The following is a 19,527-nucleotide window of genomic DNA, read 5'->3' as shown; positions in this document are numbered from 1 at the left end:
CCACAAACCAGCAACTTGCCTAGGGCCCCATGAAGTTTAAATCCAGCTCTGCTCATGCTGGAACATTGATAAGAATAAAGCATGTCCTTACCCGAATTTCCTTCCAATATTATCACATTCATTTTTACTTAGACTTGGATCAGCAGAAGCAGTGTGCTCTTTTCTCAGCGTGCCTGAAAGGGATGAAGGCCTAAAACGGCAGAGAGCAAGAACCACAAATGTATACATTTTAAAGGAAACAAAACAACTATTTATCACACGTATGTCATGTGAGTAAGCTTAACACCCAAGGTAATTGTATCACCTTTATGAGCCATTTACAGCCGGTTGGTAAATCAGACACAACGCTCCATACGTTGCAGGGACAGAGATAAACAGTCATTTATACACAGACAAATATTTGTGTGACATCAAGTAAACAAAAATAGAAGCTAATGATGTACTTCTTGGCTACTTACTAATATACAGTGATCTGGTTTTCTCAGAAAATAAAGCAGAAATTACAGTTGACAGACATCTTCATTATATTCATATATAACGGAAGGTGGTGGTCATTCCGAGTTGTTCGCTCGCTAGCTGCTTTTAGTAGCATTGCACACGCTAGGCCGCCTCCTTCTGGGAGTGTATGTTAGCTTAGCAGAATAGCGAACGAAAGATTAGCAGAACTGCTACTAAATATTTTCTTGCCGTTTCTTAGTAGCTCCAGACCTACTCATAGATTGCGATCACCTCAGTCCGTTTAGTTCCTGGTTTAACGTCACAAACACGCCCTGCGTTCGGCTAGCCACTCCACCGTTTCTCCAGACACTCCCGCGTTTTTCCCTGACACGCCTGTGTTTTTTAGCACACTCCCGGAAAACGCTCAGTTACCACCCAGAAACACCCCTTTCCTGTCAATCACTCACCGATCAGCAGTGCGACTGAAAAGCGCCGCACAGACAACAGCAAAACTGCTAAGTTTTTAGTTAAATAACTAAGCGCATGCGCGCTGCGTACCATGCGCATTTAGCAACAAATTGCAGCATAATGAAAATCGTCAACGAGCGAACAACTCGGAATGACCACCGGTACCCAGTCATCTATACATACACGTTGCAATTTTGTAGCCAATTGGGTCCTTTTAGCCCTAACTGGTCATAAACTCCAGTGTATGTGTTTGCAAACATGATTTGCAGTTCTGACCAAGGGCGTAATTCAGCATGAGTTGCAGTTTTGAGAAAATTTGCAAAACTACAACTCCTCCCGCTAGCATACGAGGGGCCGCCCAGCACAAGGCAAGGTCACCCCGCATGCAGTGACCCCCTTCCCCCACTAAAATGCGAGCGCTTTGCTAAACAGCAAAGCGCTCGCATGTTTATGGTAGCCCCCTGCCGCAGTCGCCGGGCGGCCATGTTTTGGGTTGCAGCGGCTGTGTGTCCAGATGCGGATGCTGAATCGGCCCCCAAATCCCAAAAGATATTATAACAATGTTGACCAAGGATGCTGGTAAATTTAGTCACACAATGGTCACATCTGAACATGTACGTGGTTATTGTCAGACTATGCTAAATGTGTACTATTTCATACCTAGGGGAAGCAGAGATCTGCGGAGTATCCCAACGCATTGTATGAGGATGGGCAGGAGCTGACAGGAAGCGCCCATAAAAAAGATGGCTCTCTCTAATAGGTGAGCCCCCTGCATCTGTCTCCGGGACAGGCTGGGACCCCAGAATAGGGGCTGTAACTGGTAGGACAGCAGCAGACCGAACTTTCCGCTTCCGTGATGTTTTTGGTGGTGCATCTAACATCTTCTTTATATGTAGCGAGTCAAGACCTGCAACATCAGACAACTCATATAAAAGAACAGTTATTTCCACAGTTTTGAACAGTATCTGGATAGTTTCCCAAAATCGCACAAAGCTTCTATTAAAGATGGAAAATAAGAATTTACTTACCGATAATTCTATTTCTCATAGTCCGTAGTGGATGCTGGGGACTCCGTAAGGACCATGGGGAATAGCGGCTCCGCAGGAGACTGGGCACATCTAAAGAAAGCTTTAGGACTAACTGGTGTGCACTGGCTCCTCCCCCTATGACCCTCCTCCAAGCCTCAGTTAGGATACTGTGCCCGGACGAGCGTACACAATAAGGAAGGATTTTGAATCCCGGGTAAGACTCATACCAGCCACACCAATCACACCGTATAACTTGTGATCTGAACCCAGTTAACAGTATGATAACAGAGGAGCCTCTGAAAGATGGCTCCCAACAATAATAACCCGATTTTTGTAACAATAACTATGTACAAGTATTGCAGACAATCCGCACTTGGGATGGGCGCCCAGCATCCACTACGGACTATGAGAAAAAGAATTATCGGTAAGTAAATTCTTATTTTCTCTAACGTCCTAAGTGGATGCTGGGGACTCCGTAAGGACCATGGGGATTATACCAAAGCTCCCAAACGGGCGGGAGAGTGCGGATGACTCTGCAGCACCGAATGAGAGAACTCCAGGTCCTCCTCAGCCAGGGTATCAAATTTGTAGAATATAGCAAACGTGTTTGCCCCTGACCAAGTAGCTGCTCGGCAAAGTTGTAAAGCCGAGACCCCTCGGGCAGCCGCCCAAGATGAGCCCACTTTCCTTGTGGAACGGGCTTTTTAGATTTTAGCTGTGGCAGGCCTGCCACAGAATGTGCAAGCTGAATTGTACTACAAATCCAACGAGCAATAGTCTGCTTAGAAGCAGGAGCACCCAGCTTGTTGGGTGCATACAGGATAAACAGCGAGTCAGATTTCCTGACTCCAGCCGTCCTGGAACATTTTCAGGGCCCTGACAACATCCAGCAACTTGGATTCCTCCAAGTCCCTAGTAGCCGCAGGCACCACAATAGGTTGGTTCAGGTGAAAACGCTGGAACCACCTTAGGGAGAAACTGAGGACGAGTCCTCAATTCCGCCCTGTCCGAATGGAAAATCAGATAAGGGCTTTTACAGGATAAAGCCGCCAATTCTGACACGCGCCTGGCCCCGGCCAGGGCCAACAGCATGACCACTTTCCATGTGAGATATTTTAACTCCACAGATTTAAGTGGTTCAAACCAATGTGACTTTTGGAACCCAAACTACATTGAGATCCCAAATTGCCACTGGAGGCACAAAAGGAGGCTGTATATGCAGTACCCCTTTTACAAACGTCTAAACTTCAGGGACTGAAGCTAGTTCTTTTGTGGAAGAAAATTGACAGGGCCGAAATCTGAACCTTAATGGACCCCAATTTCAGGCCCATAGACACTCCTGTTTGCAGGAAATGTAGGAATCGACCCAGTTGAATTTCCTCCGTCGGGCCTTACTGGCCTCGCACTACGCAACATATTTTCGCCAATTGCGGTGATAATGTTTTTGCGGTTACATCCTTCCTGGCTTTAGATCAGGATATGGATGACTTCATCCGGAATGCCTTTTTTCCTTCAGGATCCGGTGTTCAACCGGCATGCCGTCAAACGCAGCCGCGGTAAGTCTTGGAATAGACAGGGTCCTTGCTGGAGCAGGTCCCTTCTTAGAGGTAGAGGCCACGGATCCTCCTTGAGCATCTCTTGAAGTTCCGGTTACCAAGTCCTTCTTGGCCAATCCGGAGCCACGAATATAGTGCTTTCTCCTCTCCATCTTATCAATCTCAGTACCTTGGGTATGAGAGGCAGAGGAGGGAACACATACACTGACTGGTACACCCACGGTGTTACCAGAGCGTCTACAACTATTGCCTGAGGGTCTCTTGACCTGGCGCAATACCTGTCGAGTTTTTTAATCATGTGGACGACTTCTGGGTGAAGTCCCCACTCTCCCGGGTGGAGGTCGTGCTGAGGAAGTCTGCTTCCCAGTTGTCCACTCCCGGAATGAATACTGTTGACAGTGCTATCACATGATTTTCCGCCCAGCGAAGAATCCCTGCAGCTTCTGCCATTGCCCTCCTGCTTCTTGTGCCACCCTGTCTGTTTACGTGGGTGACTGCCATGATGTTGTCCGACTGGATCAACACCGGCTGACCTTGAAGCAGAGGTCTTGCTAAGCTTAGAGCATTGTAAATGGCCCTTAGCTTCAGGATATTTATGTGAAGTGATGTATCCAGGCTTGACCCTAAGCCCTGGATATTCCTTCCCTGTGTGACTGCTCCCCAGCCTCGCAGGCTGGCATCCGTGGTCACCAGGACCCAGTCCTGAATGCCGAATCTGCGGCCCTCTAGAAGATGAGCACTCTGCAACCACCACAGGATGGATACCCTTGTCCTTGGTGACAGGGTTATCCGCTGATGCATCTGAAAATGCGACCCGGACCATTTGTCCAGTAGGTTCCACTGGAAAGTTCTTGCGTGGAATCTAACGAATGGGATTGCTTCGTAGGAAGCCACCATTTTTACCCAGAACCCTTGTGCATTGATGCACTGAGACTTGGTTCGGTTTTAGGAGGTTCCTGACTAGCTCGGATAACTCCCTGGCTTTCTCTTCCGGGAGAAACACCTTTTTTCTGGACTGTGTCCAGGAACATCCCTAGGAAACAGAAGACAAGTCGTCGGAACCAGTTGCGATTTTGGAATATTGAGAATCCAATCGTGCTGCCGCAACACTACCTGAGATAGTGCTACACCGACTTCCAACTGTTCCCTGGATCTTACCCTTATCAGGGAATCGTCCAAGTAAGGGATAACCAAAATTCCCTTCCTTCGAAGGGATATCATTTCGGCCATTACCTTGGTAAAAACCCGGGGTGCCGTGGACCATCCCTACGGCAGCGTCTGAACTGATAGTGACAGTTCTGTACCATAACCTGAGGTACCCTTGGTGAGAAGGGTAAATTTTGACATGAAGGTAAGCATCCTTGATGTCCCGAGACATCATGTAGTCCCCTTCTTCCAGGTTCGCAATCACTGCTCTGAGTGACTCAATCTTGAATTTGAACCTCTGTATGTAAGTGTTCAAAGATTTTAGATTTTAGATTTAGATTTAGAATCGGTCTCACCGAGCCGTCTGGCTTCGGTACCACAATAGTGTGGAATAATACCCCGTTCCCTGTTGCAGGAGGGGTACCTTGATTATCACCTGCTGGGAATACAGCTTGTGAATGGCTTCCAAAACTGCCTCCCTGTCAGAGGGAGACGTCGGTAAAGCCGACTTTTGGAAACGGCGAGGGGGAGACGTCTCGAATTCCAATATGTACCCTTGAGATATTACCTGAAGGATCCAGGGGTCTACTTGCGAGTGAGCCCACTGCGCACTGAAATTCATTGAGAACGGGCCCCCACCGTGCCTGAGCTTGTAAGGCCCTAGCGTCATACTGAGGGCTTGGCAGAGGCGGGAAAGGGTTTCTGTTCCTGGGAACTGGCTAATCTCTTCAGCCTTTTTCCTCCCCCTCTGTCACGAGCAGAAAAGAGGAACCTTTTGTCCGCTTGCCAACAAAGGACTGCGCCTGATAATACGGCGTCTTATTTTGAGAGGCGACCTGGGGTACAAACGTGGATTTCCCAGTTGTTGCCGTGGCCACCAGGTCTAAAAGACCGACCCCAAATGTCCCTTTTCAAAGGCAATACTTCCAAATGCCGTTTGGAATCCGCATCACCTGACCATTTTACTGGTAGAATTGGACAACGCACTTATACTTGATGCCAGTCGGCAAATATTCCGCTGTGCATCATGCATATATAGAAATGCATCTTTTAAATGCTCTATAGGCAATAATATACTATCCTTATCTAGGATATCAATATTTCCAGTCAGGGAATCCGACCATGCCAACCCAGCACTGAACCTCCAGGCTGAGGCGATTGCTGGTCGCAGTATAACACCAGTATTTGTGTGAATACATTTTTGGATACCCTCCTGCTTTCTATCAGCAGGATCCTTAAGGGCGGCCATCTCATGAGAGGGTAGAGCCCTTGTTCTTACAAGCGTGTGAGCGCCTTATCCCCCCTAGGGGGTGTTTCCCAACGCACCCTAACCTCTGGCGGGAAAGGGTATACACCAATACTTTTTAAGAAATTATCAATTGTTATCGGGGGGAAACCCACGCATCATCACACACCTCATTTTATTTCTCAGATTCAGGAAAACTACAGGTAGTTTTTCCCTCACCGAACATAATACCCCTTTTTGGTGGTACTCGTATTATCAGAAATGTATAAAACATTTTCCATTGTCTCAATCATGTAACGTGTGGCCCTACTGGAAATCACGGTTGTCTCTTCACCGTCGACACAGGAGTCAGTATCCGTGTCGGCGTCTGTATCTGCCATCTGAGGTAACGGGCGCTTTAGAGCCCCTGACGGCCTATGAGACGTCTGGACAGGCACAAGCTGAGTAGCCGGCTGTCTCATGTCAACCACTGTTTTTTTATACAGAGCTGACACTGTCACGTAATTTTCAACGGTACATCCACTCAGGTGTCGACCCCCTAGGTGGTGACATCACTGTTACAGACACTCTGCTCCGTCTCCACATCATTTTTCTCCTCATACATGTCGACACAAACGTACCGACACACAGCACACACACAGGGAATGCTCTGATAGAGGACAGGACCCCACTAGCCCTTTGGGGAGACAGAGGGAGAGTATGCCAGCACACACCAGAGCGCTATATATATATATACAGGGATAACCTTATATAAGTGTTTTTCCCCTTATAGCTGCTGTATGTTTTAATACTGCGCCTAATTAGTGCCCCCCTCTCTTTTTTTTAACCCTTTCTGTAGTGTAGTGACTGCAGGGAAGAGCCAGGGAGCTTCCCTCCAACTGAGCTGTGAGGGAAAATGGCGCCAGTGTGCTGAGGAGATAGGCTCCGCCCCCTTTTCGGCGGCCTTATCTCCCGTTTTTCTGTATATTCTGGCAGGGGTTAAATGCATCCATATAGCCCAGGAGCTATATGTGATGTATTTTTTGCCATGTAAGGTATTTTTATCATGTTTTATTGCGTCTCAGGGCGCCCCCCCCAGCGCCCTGCACCCTCAGTGACCGGAGTATGAAGTGTGCTGAGAGCAATGGCGCACAGCTGCAGTGCTGTGCGCTACCTTATTGAAGACAGGAACGTCTTCTGCCGCCGATTTTTCTGGACCTCTTCGCTCTTCTGGCTCTGTAAGGGGGCCGGCGGCGCGGCTCCGGGACCCATCCAGGCTGGGCCTGTGATCGTCCCTCTGGAGCTAATGTCCAGTAGCCAAGAAGCCCAATCCACTCTGCACGCAGGTGAGTTCGCTTCTTCTCCCCTTAGTCCCTCGATGCAGTGAGCCTGTTGCCAGCAGGTCTCACTGAAAATAACAAACCTAAACTAAAACTTTCACTAAGAAGCTCAGGAGAGCCCCTAGTGTGCACCCTTCTCGTCGGGCACAGAAATCTAACTGAGGCTTGGAGGAGGGTCATAGGGGGAGGAGCCAGTGCACACCAGTTAGTCCTAAAGCTTTCTTTAGATGTGCCCAGTCTCCTGCGGAGCCGCTATTCCCCATGGTCCTTACGGAGTCCCCAGCATCCACTTAGGACGTTAGAGAAATCCACTGTTTCACTTGATAATACAAACAATAGGGGTTATTCAGAGTTGGTTTCAATGTTTTCTAAAACAGCAAAAACTGGTACTGATGAAATCATATGCTGGGGGCTGCCGAGTACAGGGCAAGGCCGCCCAGCATGTGTAGCGCCACCCAGTGATGCAATCACAATTCAATTGTGATCGCATCGCAAAAACAGGCAAATAGAGGTCGAGCCCTGTTTGCGCATTCAGAATGCGTATACAGGCACACCGCCACCATGTTTCCCATGACAGGAAACGCAGGCAATGTCATCCCCAAAAAAACAGCCATGACATGCCTGTGTCTCCTGTACTACTCCCCCCCCCCCAATGTCGCGCTGCCGCCCCCGACTGCCCACTAGTCAATAACAATGTGACCGCCTCTTGAGTGCTTCGCATGAGCAGACAGCCGAAACACAGCCAGTCTGAATACCCCCCTTAAAATGAACAAAAAGAGAGATTCACTCAGGATTTTCAGTCTATGTCTTGTGACTGTCCCATACTTTCTCAGCACAAAACTGGTGAAGCCGGGTCAGTGAAGATTTTCACCAAGCATTCTCATGTTTACCAAAAACCTGCTGCTATTATGATGACAGTGAGTTTATTGTTAGAACTAGAACTACATTCCATCATAGCTTGGTGGTGGAGGTTGTGTGCAAGATCACATAGTGTTGAAAAGCTGGTGTGCAGACAATGTATGTTTTTCAACAGGCACTAGTACTCCATATGTCATCCTTCATTCACTCATTGTTCCATACCACCGTCCCACACATACAGTAGTGGGCAAATTCCCCCTATTTAACTGCAACCAAAATGATAACTAGCTTATTACACATATGCATAAGGATCCCTCTCTAAAAACAAATGAAAGCCTATAGGCTACAAGGTCTAAAAGACGTTAGCTAATAGAGCTAAGCTCCACAAAGCGAAGCTTTTCAGAACTTGGAAAATAGGGTCAGACTGTAATCCTTATTGAGAACAATGGAGGCTGAGGTCCGTAGCAGGGGCGTCACTGGGGAAAGCGACACCTGGTGCACCAACAAGCGCCCATGTGTTACAGGTGGTCGTGACCAAAAAGGGACAAGGCTATGTGGGAGGCGGCATGACCTCGCGGGTGGATCCCATGTTCATCACTCCGGGGGCATGTCAAGCATTCCTGGAGATGCTGGGTTGCCCCCAGAGACTCGTCGAGTGCTGCATGTAATGTGGTAGTGCAGCATCCGGCTCCTGTCACTAAGGAGGGTGACACCAAGATGTGGCCCGTAACCCCCTAGTGATGCCACTTGTCGGTAGTTTAGTATCAGGATGCAGGGGCGTTTCTACAGAGGAGGGGGCCCGTGTGCACCTATGGGTGGGCTCCCTCCTCTAAATGACGCTGTAGACTCCGGCATTGTACCGGAGTCTACTGCGCATGCGCAGGTCTCCGGAAACATGGTGAGAGAACAATTTGGCTACCGCGCATGCGCGGCGGACATTTTGGCGACGATTTCCACCGCAATCACTGCAGAAGTATTTAAATGGGTGCAGTGTGTGCAGTGTGCCCCCCCCCCTTCCCTGGACCCAGGGGCCCGTGTGCACCACACACATTGTACCCATTATAGAAACGCCAATGTCAGGAAGATATCTCTAATATCTCTTGTATTATTCTAACGTAACATAGCCACAATACCTAAATCTAGCAGAAATGACTGTTTCTGCATGATTTTAAGTTTAAAGTTGTACGATAAATAGGGACCATTATATGCACAAAATGAAAACCCACAAAACCAAAAGACAAGAAATAAAGCTGGGGACACATATTTTGGCCTATTTATTATTATCTGTGGGTTAGCAACACAAAAATCTATCAGATTCTGTAATTTAGTAGACCGTGCTAGATATGACAGCAGCTGATTGGTTGCTATGTTCAACTTCTCCACATGATCTCTCTCCAAGGATTGACACATCCCCAACATTCCAATAATGTCTTCCTAAATATGTAAAAGTATAAAAATTGCATAATTTTGTAAAGAAAACAGAAATACAATATTTACATTTAGCCTAATGTACCAGGAGGGAGATCCATAGGATTCCTCCCAGCATTCACCACTCACGCATGTTTGGTCAGCAGGCCGTGCATGCGCAGTAGTGCACACAGCGCCCTAGACAACTCACCGTTCCCATTGCACAAGCTCCTTGCAGTGGTTGTACATCTTCAGGGCAAATTATCAATCCATTGTTCAGCACAAATTCCATGGCTTCAGTCATTGCACCCGCACAACATTTGTGTAAAGACAATTCTCTTCCTTGAAGCACCATTTTGAAAACCACATCTCCACCAATCCGCCTTCCAACTGTAACGTTGTTTTACCACCCATCTGACCCTGCTCATGTGACATGCCCTTGACCCCCCTTGACCCCAACAAGTCAGCAAACCTACCATCACGCCGGAGATAATGGTATATATACGCACTTACCAATCTGCCGCTCAACATTTTGGTCAGGATGCCCATCTGGATGCATGGCCAAAAAAAGGGGGGTGGGGGTGGGCGCAGGGCACACTGTACCTCGGCCCCCCCAGCCAGAGCACATTGACATCACTAGCTCTCCCTCTTGTGCAGCAGCAGAACCAGGCTGCCAGAATGTGAGCAGGGCAGTAAGCATTGCAGGCAGAGACACAGGAGCATCACGTTTCAAGAGATATCGACGGAGCTTCCTGACCAGAGGAGAGATAGCAGAGGGGATAAATCTGTAAGTGACCCAGGGATCCCAGCTTCTCCTCCGCCCACCTGGGTGTCAGGGTCCTGTTTAACCTGTTATCTAACGAGAGTGTTCATCTCTAGAGAGAGACACACACAAAGCATTTTTTTGAGACCCGTCCCAGTGTGTTAGTAGTACAGAGGCTGCTGCTATTGCATTTTTGTAAGATAAAGTATAGGTTTTAGTGTATTTTAAGCTTAAGTTGTCTTTGTTACACTACGAGAAAACATTATAAAATAGTTGTCTCTCTATTAGGTGGAGATATAAACAGTACCTAGGCCTTATTAAACTATTAGTTTAAATCTAATATACACCATTGGTTTATATGTAATATACACAATCCATACCTCCCAACATGACCCATTCAAGAAGGGACAAAATGCTCTCTACCTGGACTTCCCTCTAAATTTATGATTGTAATCATTCTTGTTTAAATACCTTTTTTTTTTTATCAATTAAATAGTTAAACACATGTGATGCCAATCATATATTAAAAGGGAATTCCAAGTAGATAGCATGTTGTCCCTCCCAGAATGGGTCATGTTGAGAGGTATGCACAATCTAATTTACACACCCTCCCCCTCCACCAGGGCCAACCTATCCTAAATGCCCCCTTCCCTCCCCTTCCCAAGGCTTAATCCAGGACAGGCATTTGAATTTGCCTGCCCAGCTGTGATATGACACACACAGCATATGAAGGTATATAGACCATCGGCTGTGCTGCATACCCGACGTGATAGGTCTGTGAACTACGTTGTTCATAGACATATTGAGGCTAAACACCTGTTGAAGGGCGCACAAGATATCAGCTTTCGCTTGAACGATCCTATAGGTGAGTATCTCAGTGGCAATAATATATATATATATATATATATATATATATATATATTAGTGTATTTGGCTGTTGATTTTACCTCGCCAAAGCTACAAGTGTGACAGCTACTAAATATGCAGAAATATAATGCTCTCTGTGCAAAATAATGTATACCCATAGGTTTTACACATGTTATAGAACAATAAAGTAAAAGCTGACATTTTTCTGCCGTGAGGTTTGAATGAGAAGATGATATATTGTAAAGACATGGGTGAATGACAGATGGGACTCACCAGAAGCCAATCGGTAATGGTCCATCCAGTCATCTATAATGTTTCTAATCTTTCTCTGAAGCTTTCTCAGCTCAAGAGCCGCACTGAAGTCATTTGAAGGACTGATCTGATGCTCGGGAATTACAAGTGTCTTTGCCAGCTCTGATAAAATTGTCTTATTAAAAAAAAAAAACACAAAAAAACACAGACATATATATGATCAATAAGGATATGTTAAACATTAATATGTGGTTCTATTGTTTCTTAGCCCAAGTTCTGTTTTCCCTGTTAACCACATCTGGCAATAATTGGTAAAATTGTAATGATTGCACTGCGCTTATGTGAGCATTACCATATTCACTATTTGTACTTTGCTGTAATTAGTATTGCATTTTGTCTACTTTCTGATACATTTGTCCCATTATAAATATTCAATAAAACAAAATGTTGACAACTGAATTTCAGATTTTTCTGTACAATTACATGTGAGCTGCAATTTTAATCACCTAATAATGACAATTAACCCTTCCAGTATTATTTTTTTTATAGCTCCAGTGTTATGCTGCACCTATGAACAGGGCCGGCTCCATGCATGGTTGACCGGCCATGCGGGGGAATCCAGGTGTTTACGGCTGGCACCATCAGAGCTCGCAGATCGGCAATTGGCACTACTGGGGGCATTATGTGTACCTGACACTATACTGGGGGCATTATGTGTGTCTGGCACAATACTGGAATGTTATGTGTAACTGGCACGATACTGGGGGCATTATGTGTATCTGACACCATACTGGGGACATTATGTGTAAGGCTGCTAATTGTGTGTATGTATGTGTGCGTGTGGGTAGAGGGGTGTGTGAATATATATAATAAGATTTTACTTACCGGTAAATCTATTTCTCGTAGTCCGTAGTGGATGCTGGGGACTCCGTAAGGACCATGGGGAATAGACGGGCTCCGCAGGAGACAGGGCACTATAAGAAAGAATTAGGATACTGGTGTGCACTGGCTCCTCCCTCTATGTCCCTCCTCCTGACCTCAGTTAAGGAAACTGTGCCCGGAAGAGCTGACAGTACAAGGAAAGGATTTTGGAATCCAGGGTAAGACTCATACCAGCCACACCAATCACACCGTATAACTCGTGATAAACTTACCCAGTTAACAGCATGAACAACAACAGAGCATCAGATAACCCTGATGCAACCATAACATAACCCTTATTTAAGCAATAACTATATACAAGTATTGCAGAAGAAGTCCGCACTTAGGACGGGCGCCCAGCATCCACTACGGACTACGAGAAATAGATTTACCGGTAAGTAAAATCTTATTTTCTCTAACGTCCTAGTGGATGCTGGGGACTCCGTAAGGACCATGGGGATTATACCAAAGCTCCCAAACGGGCGGGAGAGTGCGGATGACTCTGCAGCACCGAATGAGCAAACACAAGGTCCTCCTCAGCCAGGGTATCAAACTTGTAGAACTTTGCAAAAGTGTTTGAACCCGACCAAGTTGCTGCTCGGCAAAGTTGTAATGCCGAGACCCCTCGGGCAGCCGCCCAAGAAGAGCCCACCTTCCTTGTGGAATGGGCTTTTACTGATTTTGGTAGCGGCAATCCAGCCGCAGAATGAGCCTGCTGAATCGTGTTACAGATCCAGCGAGCAATAGTTTGCTTTGAAGCAGGAGCACCCAGCTTGTTGGGTGCATACAGGATAAACAGTGACTCAGTTTTCCCGACTCTCGCCGTTCTGGCCACATAAACCTTCAAAGCCCTGACCACATCTAGCAACTCGGAATCCTCCAAGTCACGAGTAGCCACAAGCACCACAATAGGTTGGTTCATATGAAAAGATGACACCACTTTTGGCAGAAATTGTGGACGGGTCCGCAATTCTGCCCTGTCTACATGGAAAACCAGATAGGGGCTTTTATGTGACAAAGCCGCTAATTCTGACACACGCCTAGCTGAAGCCAAGGCTAACAGCATGACCACCTTCCACGTGAGAAATGTTAACTCCACGGTTTTAAGTGGCTCAAACCAGTGTGATTTCAGGAAACTCAACACCACGTTAAGATCCCAAGGTGCCACTGGAGGCACAAACGGGGGCTGAATATACAGCACTCCCTTTACAAACGTCTGAACTTCAGGAATAGGGCCGAAATCTGGACCTTAATGGAACCCAATTTTAGGCCCAAAGTCACTCCCGACTGTAGGAAGTGAAGGAAATGGCCCAGCTGGAATTCCTCTGTAGGGGCATTCCTGGCCTCACACCAAGCAACATATTTTTGCCATATACGGTGATAATGTTTAGCCGTCACGTCCTTCCTAGCCTTTATTAGCGTAGGAATAACCTCATCCGGAATCCCTTTTTCTGCTAGGATCCGGCGTTCAACCGCCATGCCGTCAAACGCAGCCGCGGTAAGTCTTGGAACAGACAGGGCCCCTGCTGCAACAGATCCTGCCTTAGAGGCAGAGGCCATGGGTCCTCTGTGAGCATTTCTTGCAATTCTGGATACCAAGTCCTTCTTGGCCAATCCGGAACAATGAGTATTGTTCTCACTTCTCTTTTTCTTATGATTCTCAGCACCTTGGGTATGAGAGGAAGAGGAGGAAACACATAAACCGACTGGAACACCCACAGTGTCACCAGTGCGTCTACAGCTATCGCCTGAGGGTCTCTTGACCTGGCGCAATACCTCTGTAGCTTTTTGTTGAGGCGGGATGCCATCATGTCCACCTGTGGCAGTTCCCATCTCCTTGCAATCTGTGTGAAGACTTCCTGATGAAGTCCCCACTCTCCCGGGTGGAGGTCGTGCCTGCTGAGGAAGTCTGCTTCCCAGTTGTCCACTCCCGGAATGAACACTGCTGACAGTGCTCTTACGTGATTCTCCGCCCATCGAAGAATTCTGGTGGCTTCCGCCATCGCCACCCTGCTCCTTGTGCCACCTTGGCGGTTTACATGAGCCACTGCGGTGATGTTGTCTGACTGAATCAGCACCGATTGGTTGCGAAGCAGGGTCTCCGCTTGACTTAGGGCATTGTATATGGCCCTTAGTTCCAGGATATTGATGTGAAGGCAAGTCTCCTGACTTGACCACAGACCTTGGAAATTTCTTCCCTGTGTGACTGCCCCCCACCCTCGGAGGCTTGCATCCGTGGTCACCAGGACCCAGTCCTGAATGCCGAATCTGCGGCCCTCGAGAAGGTGGCGCTCTGCAGCCACTACAGAAGAGACACCCTGGCCCTGGGGATAGGGTGATCTGCCGATGCATCTGTAGATGCGATCCGGACCACTTGTCCAACAGATCCCACTGAAAGGTCCTCGCATGGAACTTGCCGAAGGGAATGGCCTCGTATGACGCCACCATCTTTCCCAGGACTCTCGTGCAGTGATGCACCGACACCTGTTTTGGCTTTAAGAGGTCTCTGACCAGTGTCATGAGTTCCTGCGCCTTCTCCGTCGGGAGAAAAACCTTCTTCTGGTCTGTGTCCAGAATCATGCCCAGGAAGGGCAGACGCATCGTAGGAATCAGCTGCGACTTTGGAATATTCAGAATCCAGCCGTGCTGTTGTAACACTTCCCGAGAGCGTGCTACACTGATCAGCAACTGCTCTCTGGACCTCGCCTTTATGAGGAGATCGTCCAAGTATGGGATAATTGTGACTCCTTGCTTTCGCAGGAGCACCATCATTTCTGCCATTACCTTGGTAAATATTCTCGGTACCGTGGACAGACCAAACGGCAACGTCTGGAATTGGTAATGACAATCCTGTACCACAAATCTGAGGTACTCCTGATGAGGTGGATAAATGGGGACATGAAGGTAAGCATCCTTTATGTCCAGAGACACCATAAAATCCCCCTCCTCCTGGCTTGCGATGACCGCTCTGAGCGATTCCATCTTGAACTTGAACCTTTTCAGGTATATGTTCAGGGATTTTAAATTCAATATGGGTCTGACCGAACCGTCCGGTTTCGGTACCACAAACATTGTCGAATAGTAACCCCTTCCCTGTTGAAGGAGGGGAACCTTTACCACCACCTGCTGGAGGTACAATTTGTGAATTGCAGTTAACACTATTTCCCTCTCTATGGGGGAAGCTGGCAGGGCCGATTTGAGGTAACGGTGAGGGGGCATCACTTCGAATTCCAGCTTGTATCCCTGAGACACAATCTCTATAGCCCAGGGATCCACCTGAGAGTGAACCCACTTGTGGCTGAAATTTCGGAGACGCGCCCCCACCGGGCCTGGCTCCGCCTGTGGAGCCCAGCGTCATGCGGTGGATTTAGTGGAAGCCGGGGAGGACTTCTGTTCCTGGGAACTAGCTGTATTGTGCAGCTTCTTTCCTCTACCCCTGCCTCTGGCCAGAAAGGATGCACCTCGGACTTTCTTGCCTTTTTGTGATCGAAAGGACTGCGGCCCTCATTCCGAGTCGTTCGCTCGGTATTTTTCATCGCATCGCAATGAAAATCCGCTTAGTACGCATGCGCAATATTCGCACTGCGACTGCGCCAAGTAATTTAACAATGAAGATAGTATTTTTACTCACGGCTTTTTCATCGCTCCGGCGATCGTAGTGTGATTGACAGGAAATGGGTGTTACTGGGCGGAAACACGGCGTTTTAGGGGCGTGTGGATAAAAACGCTACCGTTTCCGGAAAAAACGCAGGAGTGGCCGGAGAAACGGGGGAGTGTCTGAGCGAACGCTGGGTGTGTTTGTGACGTCAAACCTGGAACGACAAGCACTGAACTGATCGCACAGGCAGAGTAAGTGTGGAGCTACTCTAAAACTGCTAAGTAGTTTGTGATCGCAATATTGCGAATACTTCGGTCGCAATTTTAAGATGCTAAGATACACTCCCAGTAGGCGTAGGCTTAGCGTGTGTAACTCTGCTAAATTCGCCTTGCGACCGATCAACTCGGAATGAGGGCCTGCATTTGGTAATACGGTGCTTTCTTAGGTTGTGAGGGAATATATGGCAAAAAATTTGACTTTCCAGCCGTAGCTGTGGAGACCAGGTCCGAGAGACCGTCCCCAAACAATTCCTCACCCTTATAAGGTAAAACCTCCATGTGCCTTTTTGAGTCGGCATCGCCTGTCCATTGCCGAGTCCACAGGACACTTCTGGCAGAAATCAACATAGCATTTATTCTAGAGCCCAGTAGGCTAATGTCTCTTTGGGCATCTCTCATATATAGGACAGCGTCTTTTATATGCCCCAGGGTCAGTATTATAGTATCCTTGTCCAAGGTATCAAGTTCCTCAGATAAGGTATCTGTCCATGCTGCTACAGCACTACACATCCAGGCCGACGCAATTGCCGGCCTTAGGAGGGTACCTGAATGTACATAAATGGATTTCAGGATACCCTCCTGCTTTCTATCTGCAGCATATTTTAGGGTGGCCGTATCCTGTGACGGCAGGGCTACCCTCTTTGATAAGCGTGTTAAAGCTTTGTCCACCCTAGGGGAGGATTCCCAGCGTAACCTGTCCGTTGGCGGGAAAGGATACGCCATAAGCATCCGTTTGGAAATCTGCAGTTTCCTATCTGGAGATTCCCAAGCCTTTTCACATAACTCATTTAATTCATGTGAAGGGGGAAAGGTCACCTCTTGCCTTTTCTCCCCATACATATAAACCCTCTTGTCAGGGACTGGGGTTTCCTCTTTGATGTGCAACACATCTTTCATTGCTATAATCATGTAGCGGATGGCTTTAGCCATTTTAGGCTGTAACTTTGCATCATCGCCATCGACACTGGAGTCAGAATCCGTGTCGATATCTGTGTCAACAATTTGGGCTAGTGGGCGCTTCTGAGACCCTGACGGCCTCTGCGCTGTAGGATCAGGCATGGGTTGAGACCCTGACTGTCCCAAGGCTTCAGCTTTATCCAACCTTTTATGCAAGGAATTTACATTATCATTTAAAACCTTCCACATATCCATCCAATCGGGTGTCGGCGCCGTCGGCGGCGACCCCACATTCATTTGTACCCGCTCTGTTTCCACATAGCCTTCCTCGTCAAACATGCCGACACACCACACACACAGGGGATGCTCTATTTGAAGACAGTTCCCCCACAAGGCCTTTTGGAGAGACAGAGAGAGAGTATGCCAGCACACACCCCAGCGCAAAATGACCCAGGAATCACACAGTAACTTAGTGTTAACCCAGTAGCTGCTGTATATAAGTTTTTGCGCCAAATTTATGTGCCCCCCCTCTCTTTTCACCCTCTTTCTACCGTGTTTCTGCAGGGGAGAGCCTGGGGAGCTTCCTCTCAGCTGAGCTGTGGAGAGAAAATGGCGCTGGTGAGTGCTGAGGAAGAAGCCCCGCCCCCTCAGCGGCGGGCTTCTGTCCCGCGTTTTGTGTGTAAAATAATGGCGGGGGCTCATGCATATATACAGTGCCCAACTGTATATAGCGCTGCTTTTTGCCACGAGGTACCCAATTGCTGCCCAGGGCGCCCCCCCCTGCGCCCTGCTCCCTACAGTGACCGGAGTGTGTGGATTTAGTGTGGGAGCAATGGCGCACAGCTGCACTGCTGTGCGCTACCTCAGATGAAGACTGGAGTCTTCTGTCGCCGATTTCGAAGTCTTCTTGCTTCTCACGCCGGCTTCTGTCTTCTGGCTCTGCGAGGGGGACGGCGGCGCGGCTCCGGGATCGGACGACCAAGGGTGCGTTCCTGTGTACGATCCCTCTGGAGCTAATGGTGTCCAGTAGCCTAAGAAGCAGGACCTTTCTTCTAGTGAGTAGGGCTGCTTCTCTCCCCTCAGTCCCACGTAGCAGAGAGTCTGTTGCCAGCAGATCTCTCTGAAAATAAAAAATCCTAACAAAATACTTTCTTATTAGCAAGCTCAGGAGAGCTCACTAAGGTGCACCCAGCTCGTCCGGGCACAGATTCAAACTGAGGTCTGGAGGAGGGACATAGAGGGAGGAGCCAGTGCACACCAGTATCCTAATTCTTTGTTAAAGTGCCCTGTCTCCTGCGGAGCCCGTCTATTCCCCATGGTCCTTACGGAGTCCCCAGCATCCACTAGGACGTTAGAGAAATATATATATATATATATATATATATATATATATATATCAGGGTCCGGCACTCCGAATAAATGAGACAGTTGAGGCAGCTTAATGAATCAACGTTTCAATGTTACTACATTGTCATCAGGATACAAAAGAGCATTAAAACATCCTACCTTAAATACCAAACACCAGAGCACCAGTGCGCTTATATATATATATATATATATATATATATAGTGCGCTTATATATATATATATATTAGTTTGATAACATAATATAAAGTTGCGAGGCCATATCCACTTTCCCAGGTGCATTGAGGGGAGGCGCTTCAAAATTTCTTGCTCAGGGTGTTAGTAGACCTGGAGCCGCCCTGGTAAATAATAAAAGAGCCCTGTGCCAGATGATACATCTGACCAATGTGATCACAATCTGGAATGTGATCCTGGGTGCTAATATCACTCCCAGATTGCATTGTAAATGCGATGATAAATGGGTCCCAAAATGTTTTCATGATGGTGTCCATATAGGTCTATGGGGTAGATGTATTAAGCCTGGAGAAGTGATAAAGCAGTGATAAGTGGAAGATGATAACGCACCAGCCAATCATTACGGCTTTTTAAAATGACAGGAGCTGATTGGCTGATGCGTTATCACCTTCCACTTATCACTTCTTTATCACTGCTTTATCACTTTTCCAGGCTTAATACATCTGCCCCTATTAGAGCAATTGGTCCTAAAGACATATTAACAATATATTCACTCCCAGGCTGACATCTAAGAACCAGCGTTTTGGAAGGAATATGCTGGCACCTGGCCTGACAATAATTCCCTGAATAAGTGGCTGAATAATACCCCTTTTACACTCGCAGGAGAGTTCATTCCCGGGAATGTGTCCCGGTATATTTGCCGGGACACATTCCCGGGAATGACCCTTTCACATTAGCGAGCTGACCCGGCATATTGCCGGGTCAGTGACGTCACCGCTGAGTCTCCCAGAGGCGGTGCTTGGAGATAATCTTCTCCAAGCACCGCCTCCACCTATGAAGAGAACGGGTGCCGGGTCGCCTTGACCACGGTATACCCGTTTACACTGCCAGCTTCCCGGGACGGTCCCGGGTTCAACCCTGGTCGAGACCTGGGTTGAAATCCCG

The 19,527-nt window shown here is 47.7% G+C and overlaps 1 protein-coding gene across 1 annotated transcript in view; it reads right to left on the bottom strand.

Moving 5' to 3' along the window:
• The window catches only part of C6H3orf20 (chromosome 6 C3orf20 homolog), a 57,774-nt gene that overhangs the window by 35,362 nt on the left and 2,885 nt on the right, over positions 1-19,527 (bottom strand). Inside the window, exons 5-7 of the mRNA XM_063927597.1 lie at positions 11,370-11,523; positions 1,567-1,813; positions 92-190 (exon numbers count right to left, since the gene is read on the bottom strand). Coding sequence (XP_063783667.1) covers positions 92-190; positions 1,567-1,813; positions 11,370-11,523 — 500 coding nt within the window. The remainder of the gene's footprint in view (positions 1-91; positions 191-1,566; positions 1,814-11,369; positions 11,524-19,527) is intronic.

Source organism: Pseudophryne corroboree, chromosome 6, assembly GCF_028390025.1.
Source record: "Pseudophryne corroboree isolate aPseCor3 chromosome 6, aPseCor3.hap2, whole genome shotgun sequence".
Lineage (NCBI taxonomy): Eukaryota > Metazoa > Chordata > Amphibia > Anura > Myobatrachidae > Pseudophryne > Pseudophryne corroboree.
Note: the sequence above shows the minus strand (reverse complement) of the source record. Positions and strands in the feature narration are given on the sequence as shown.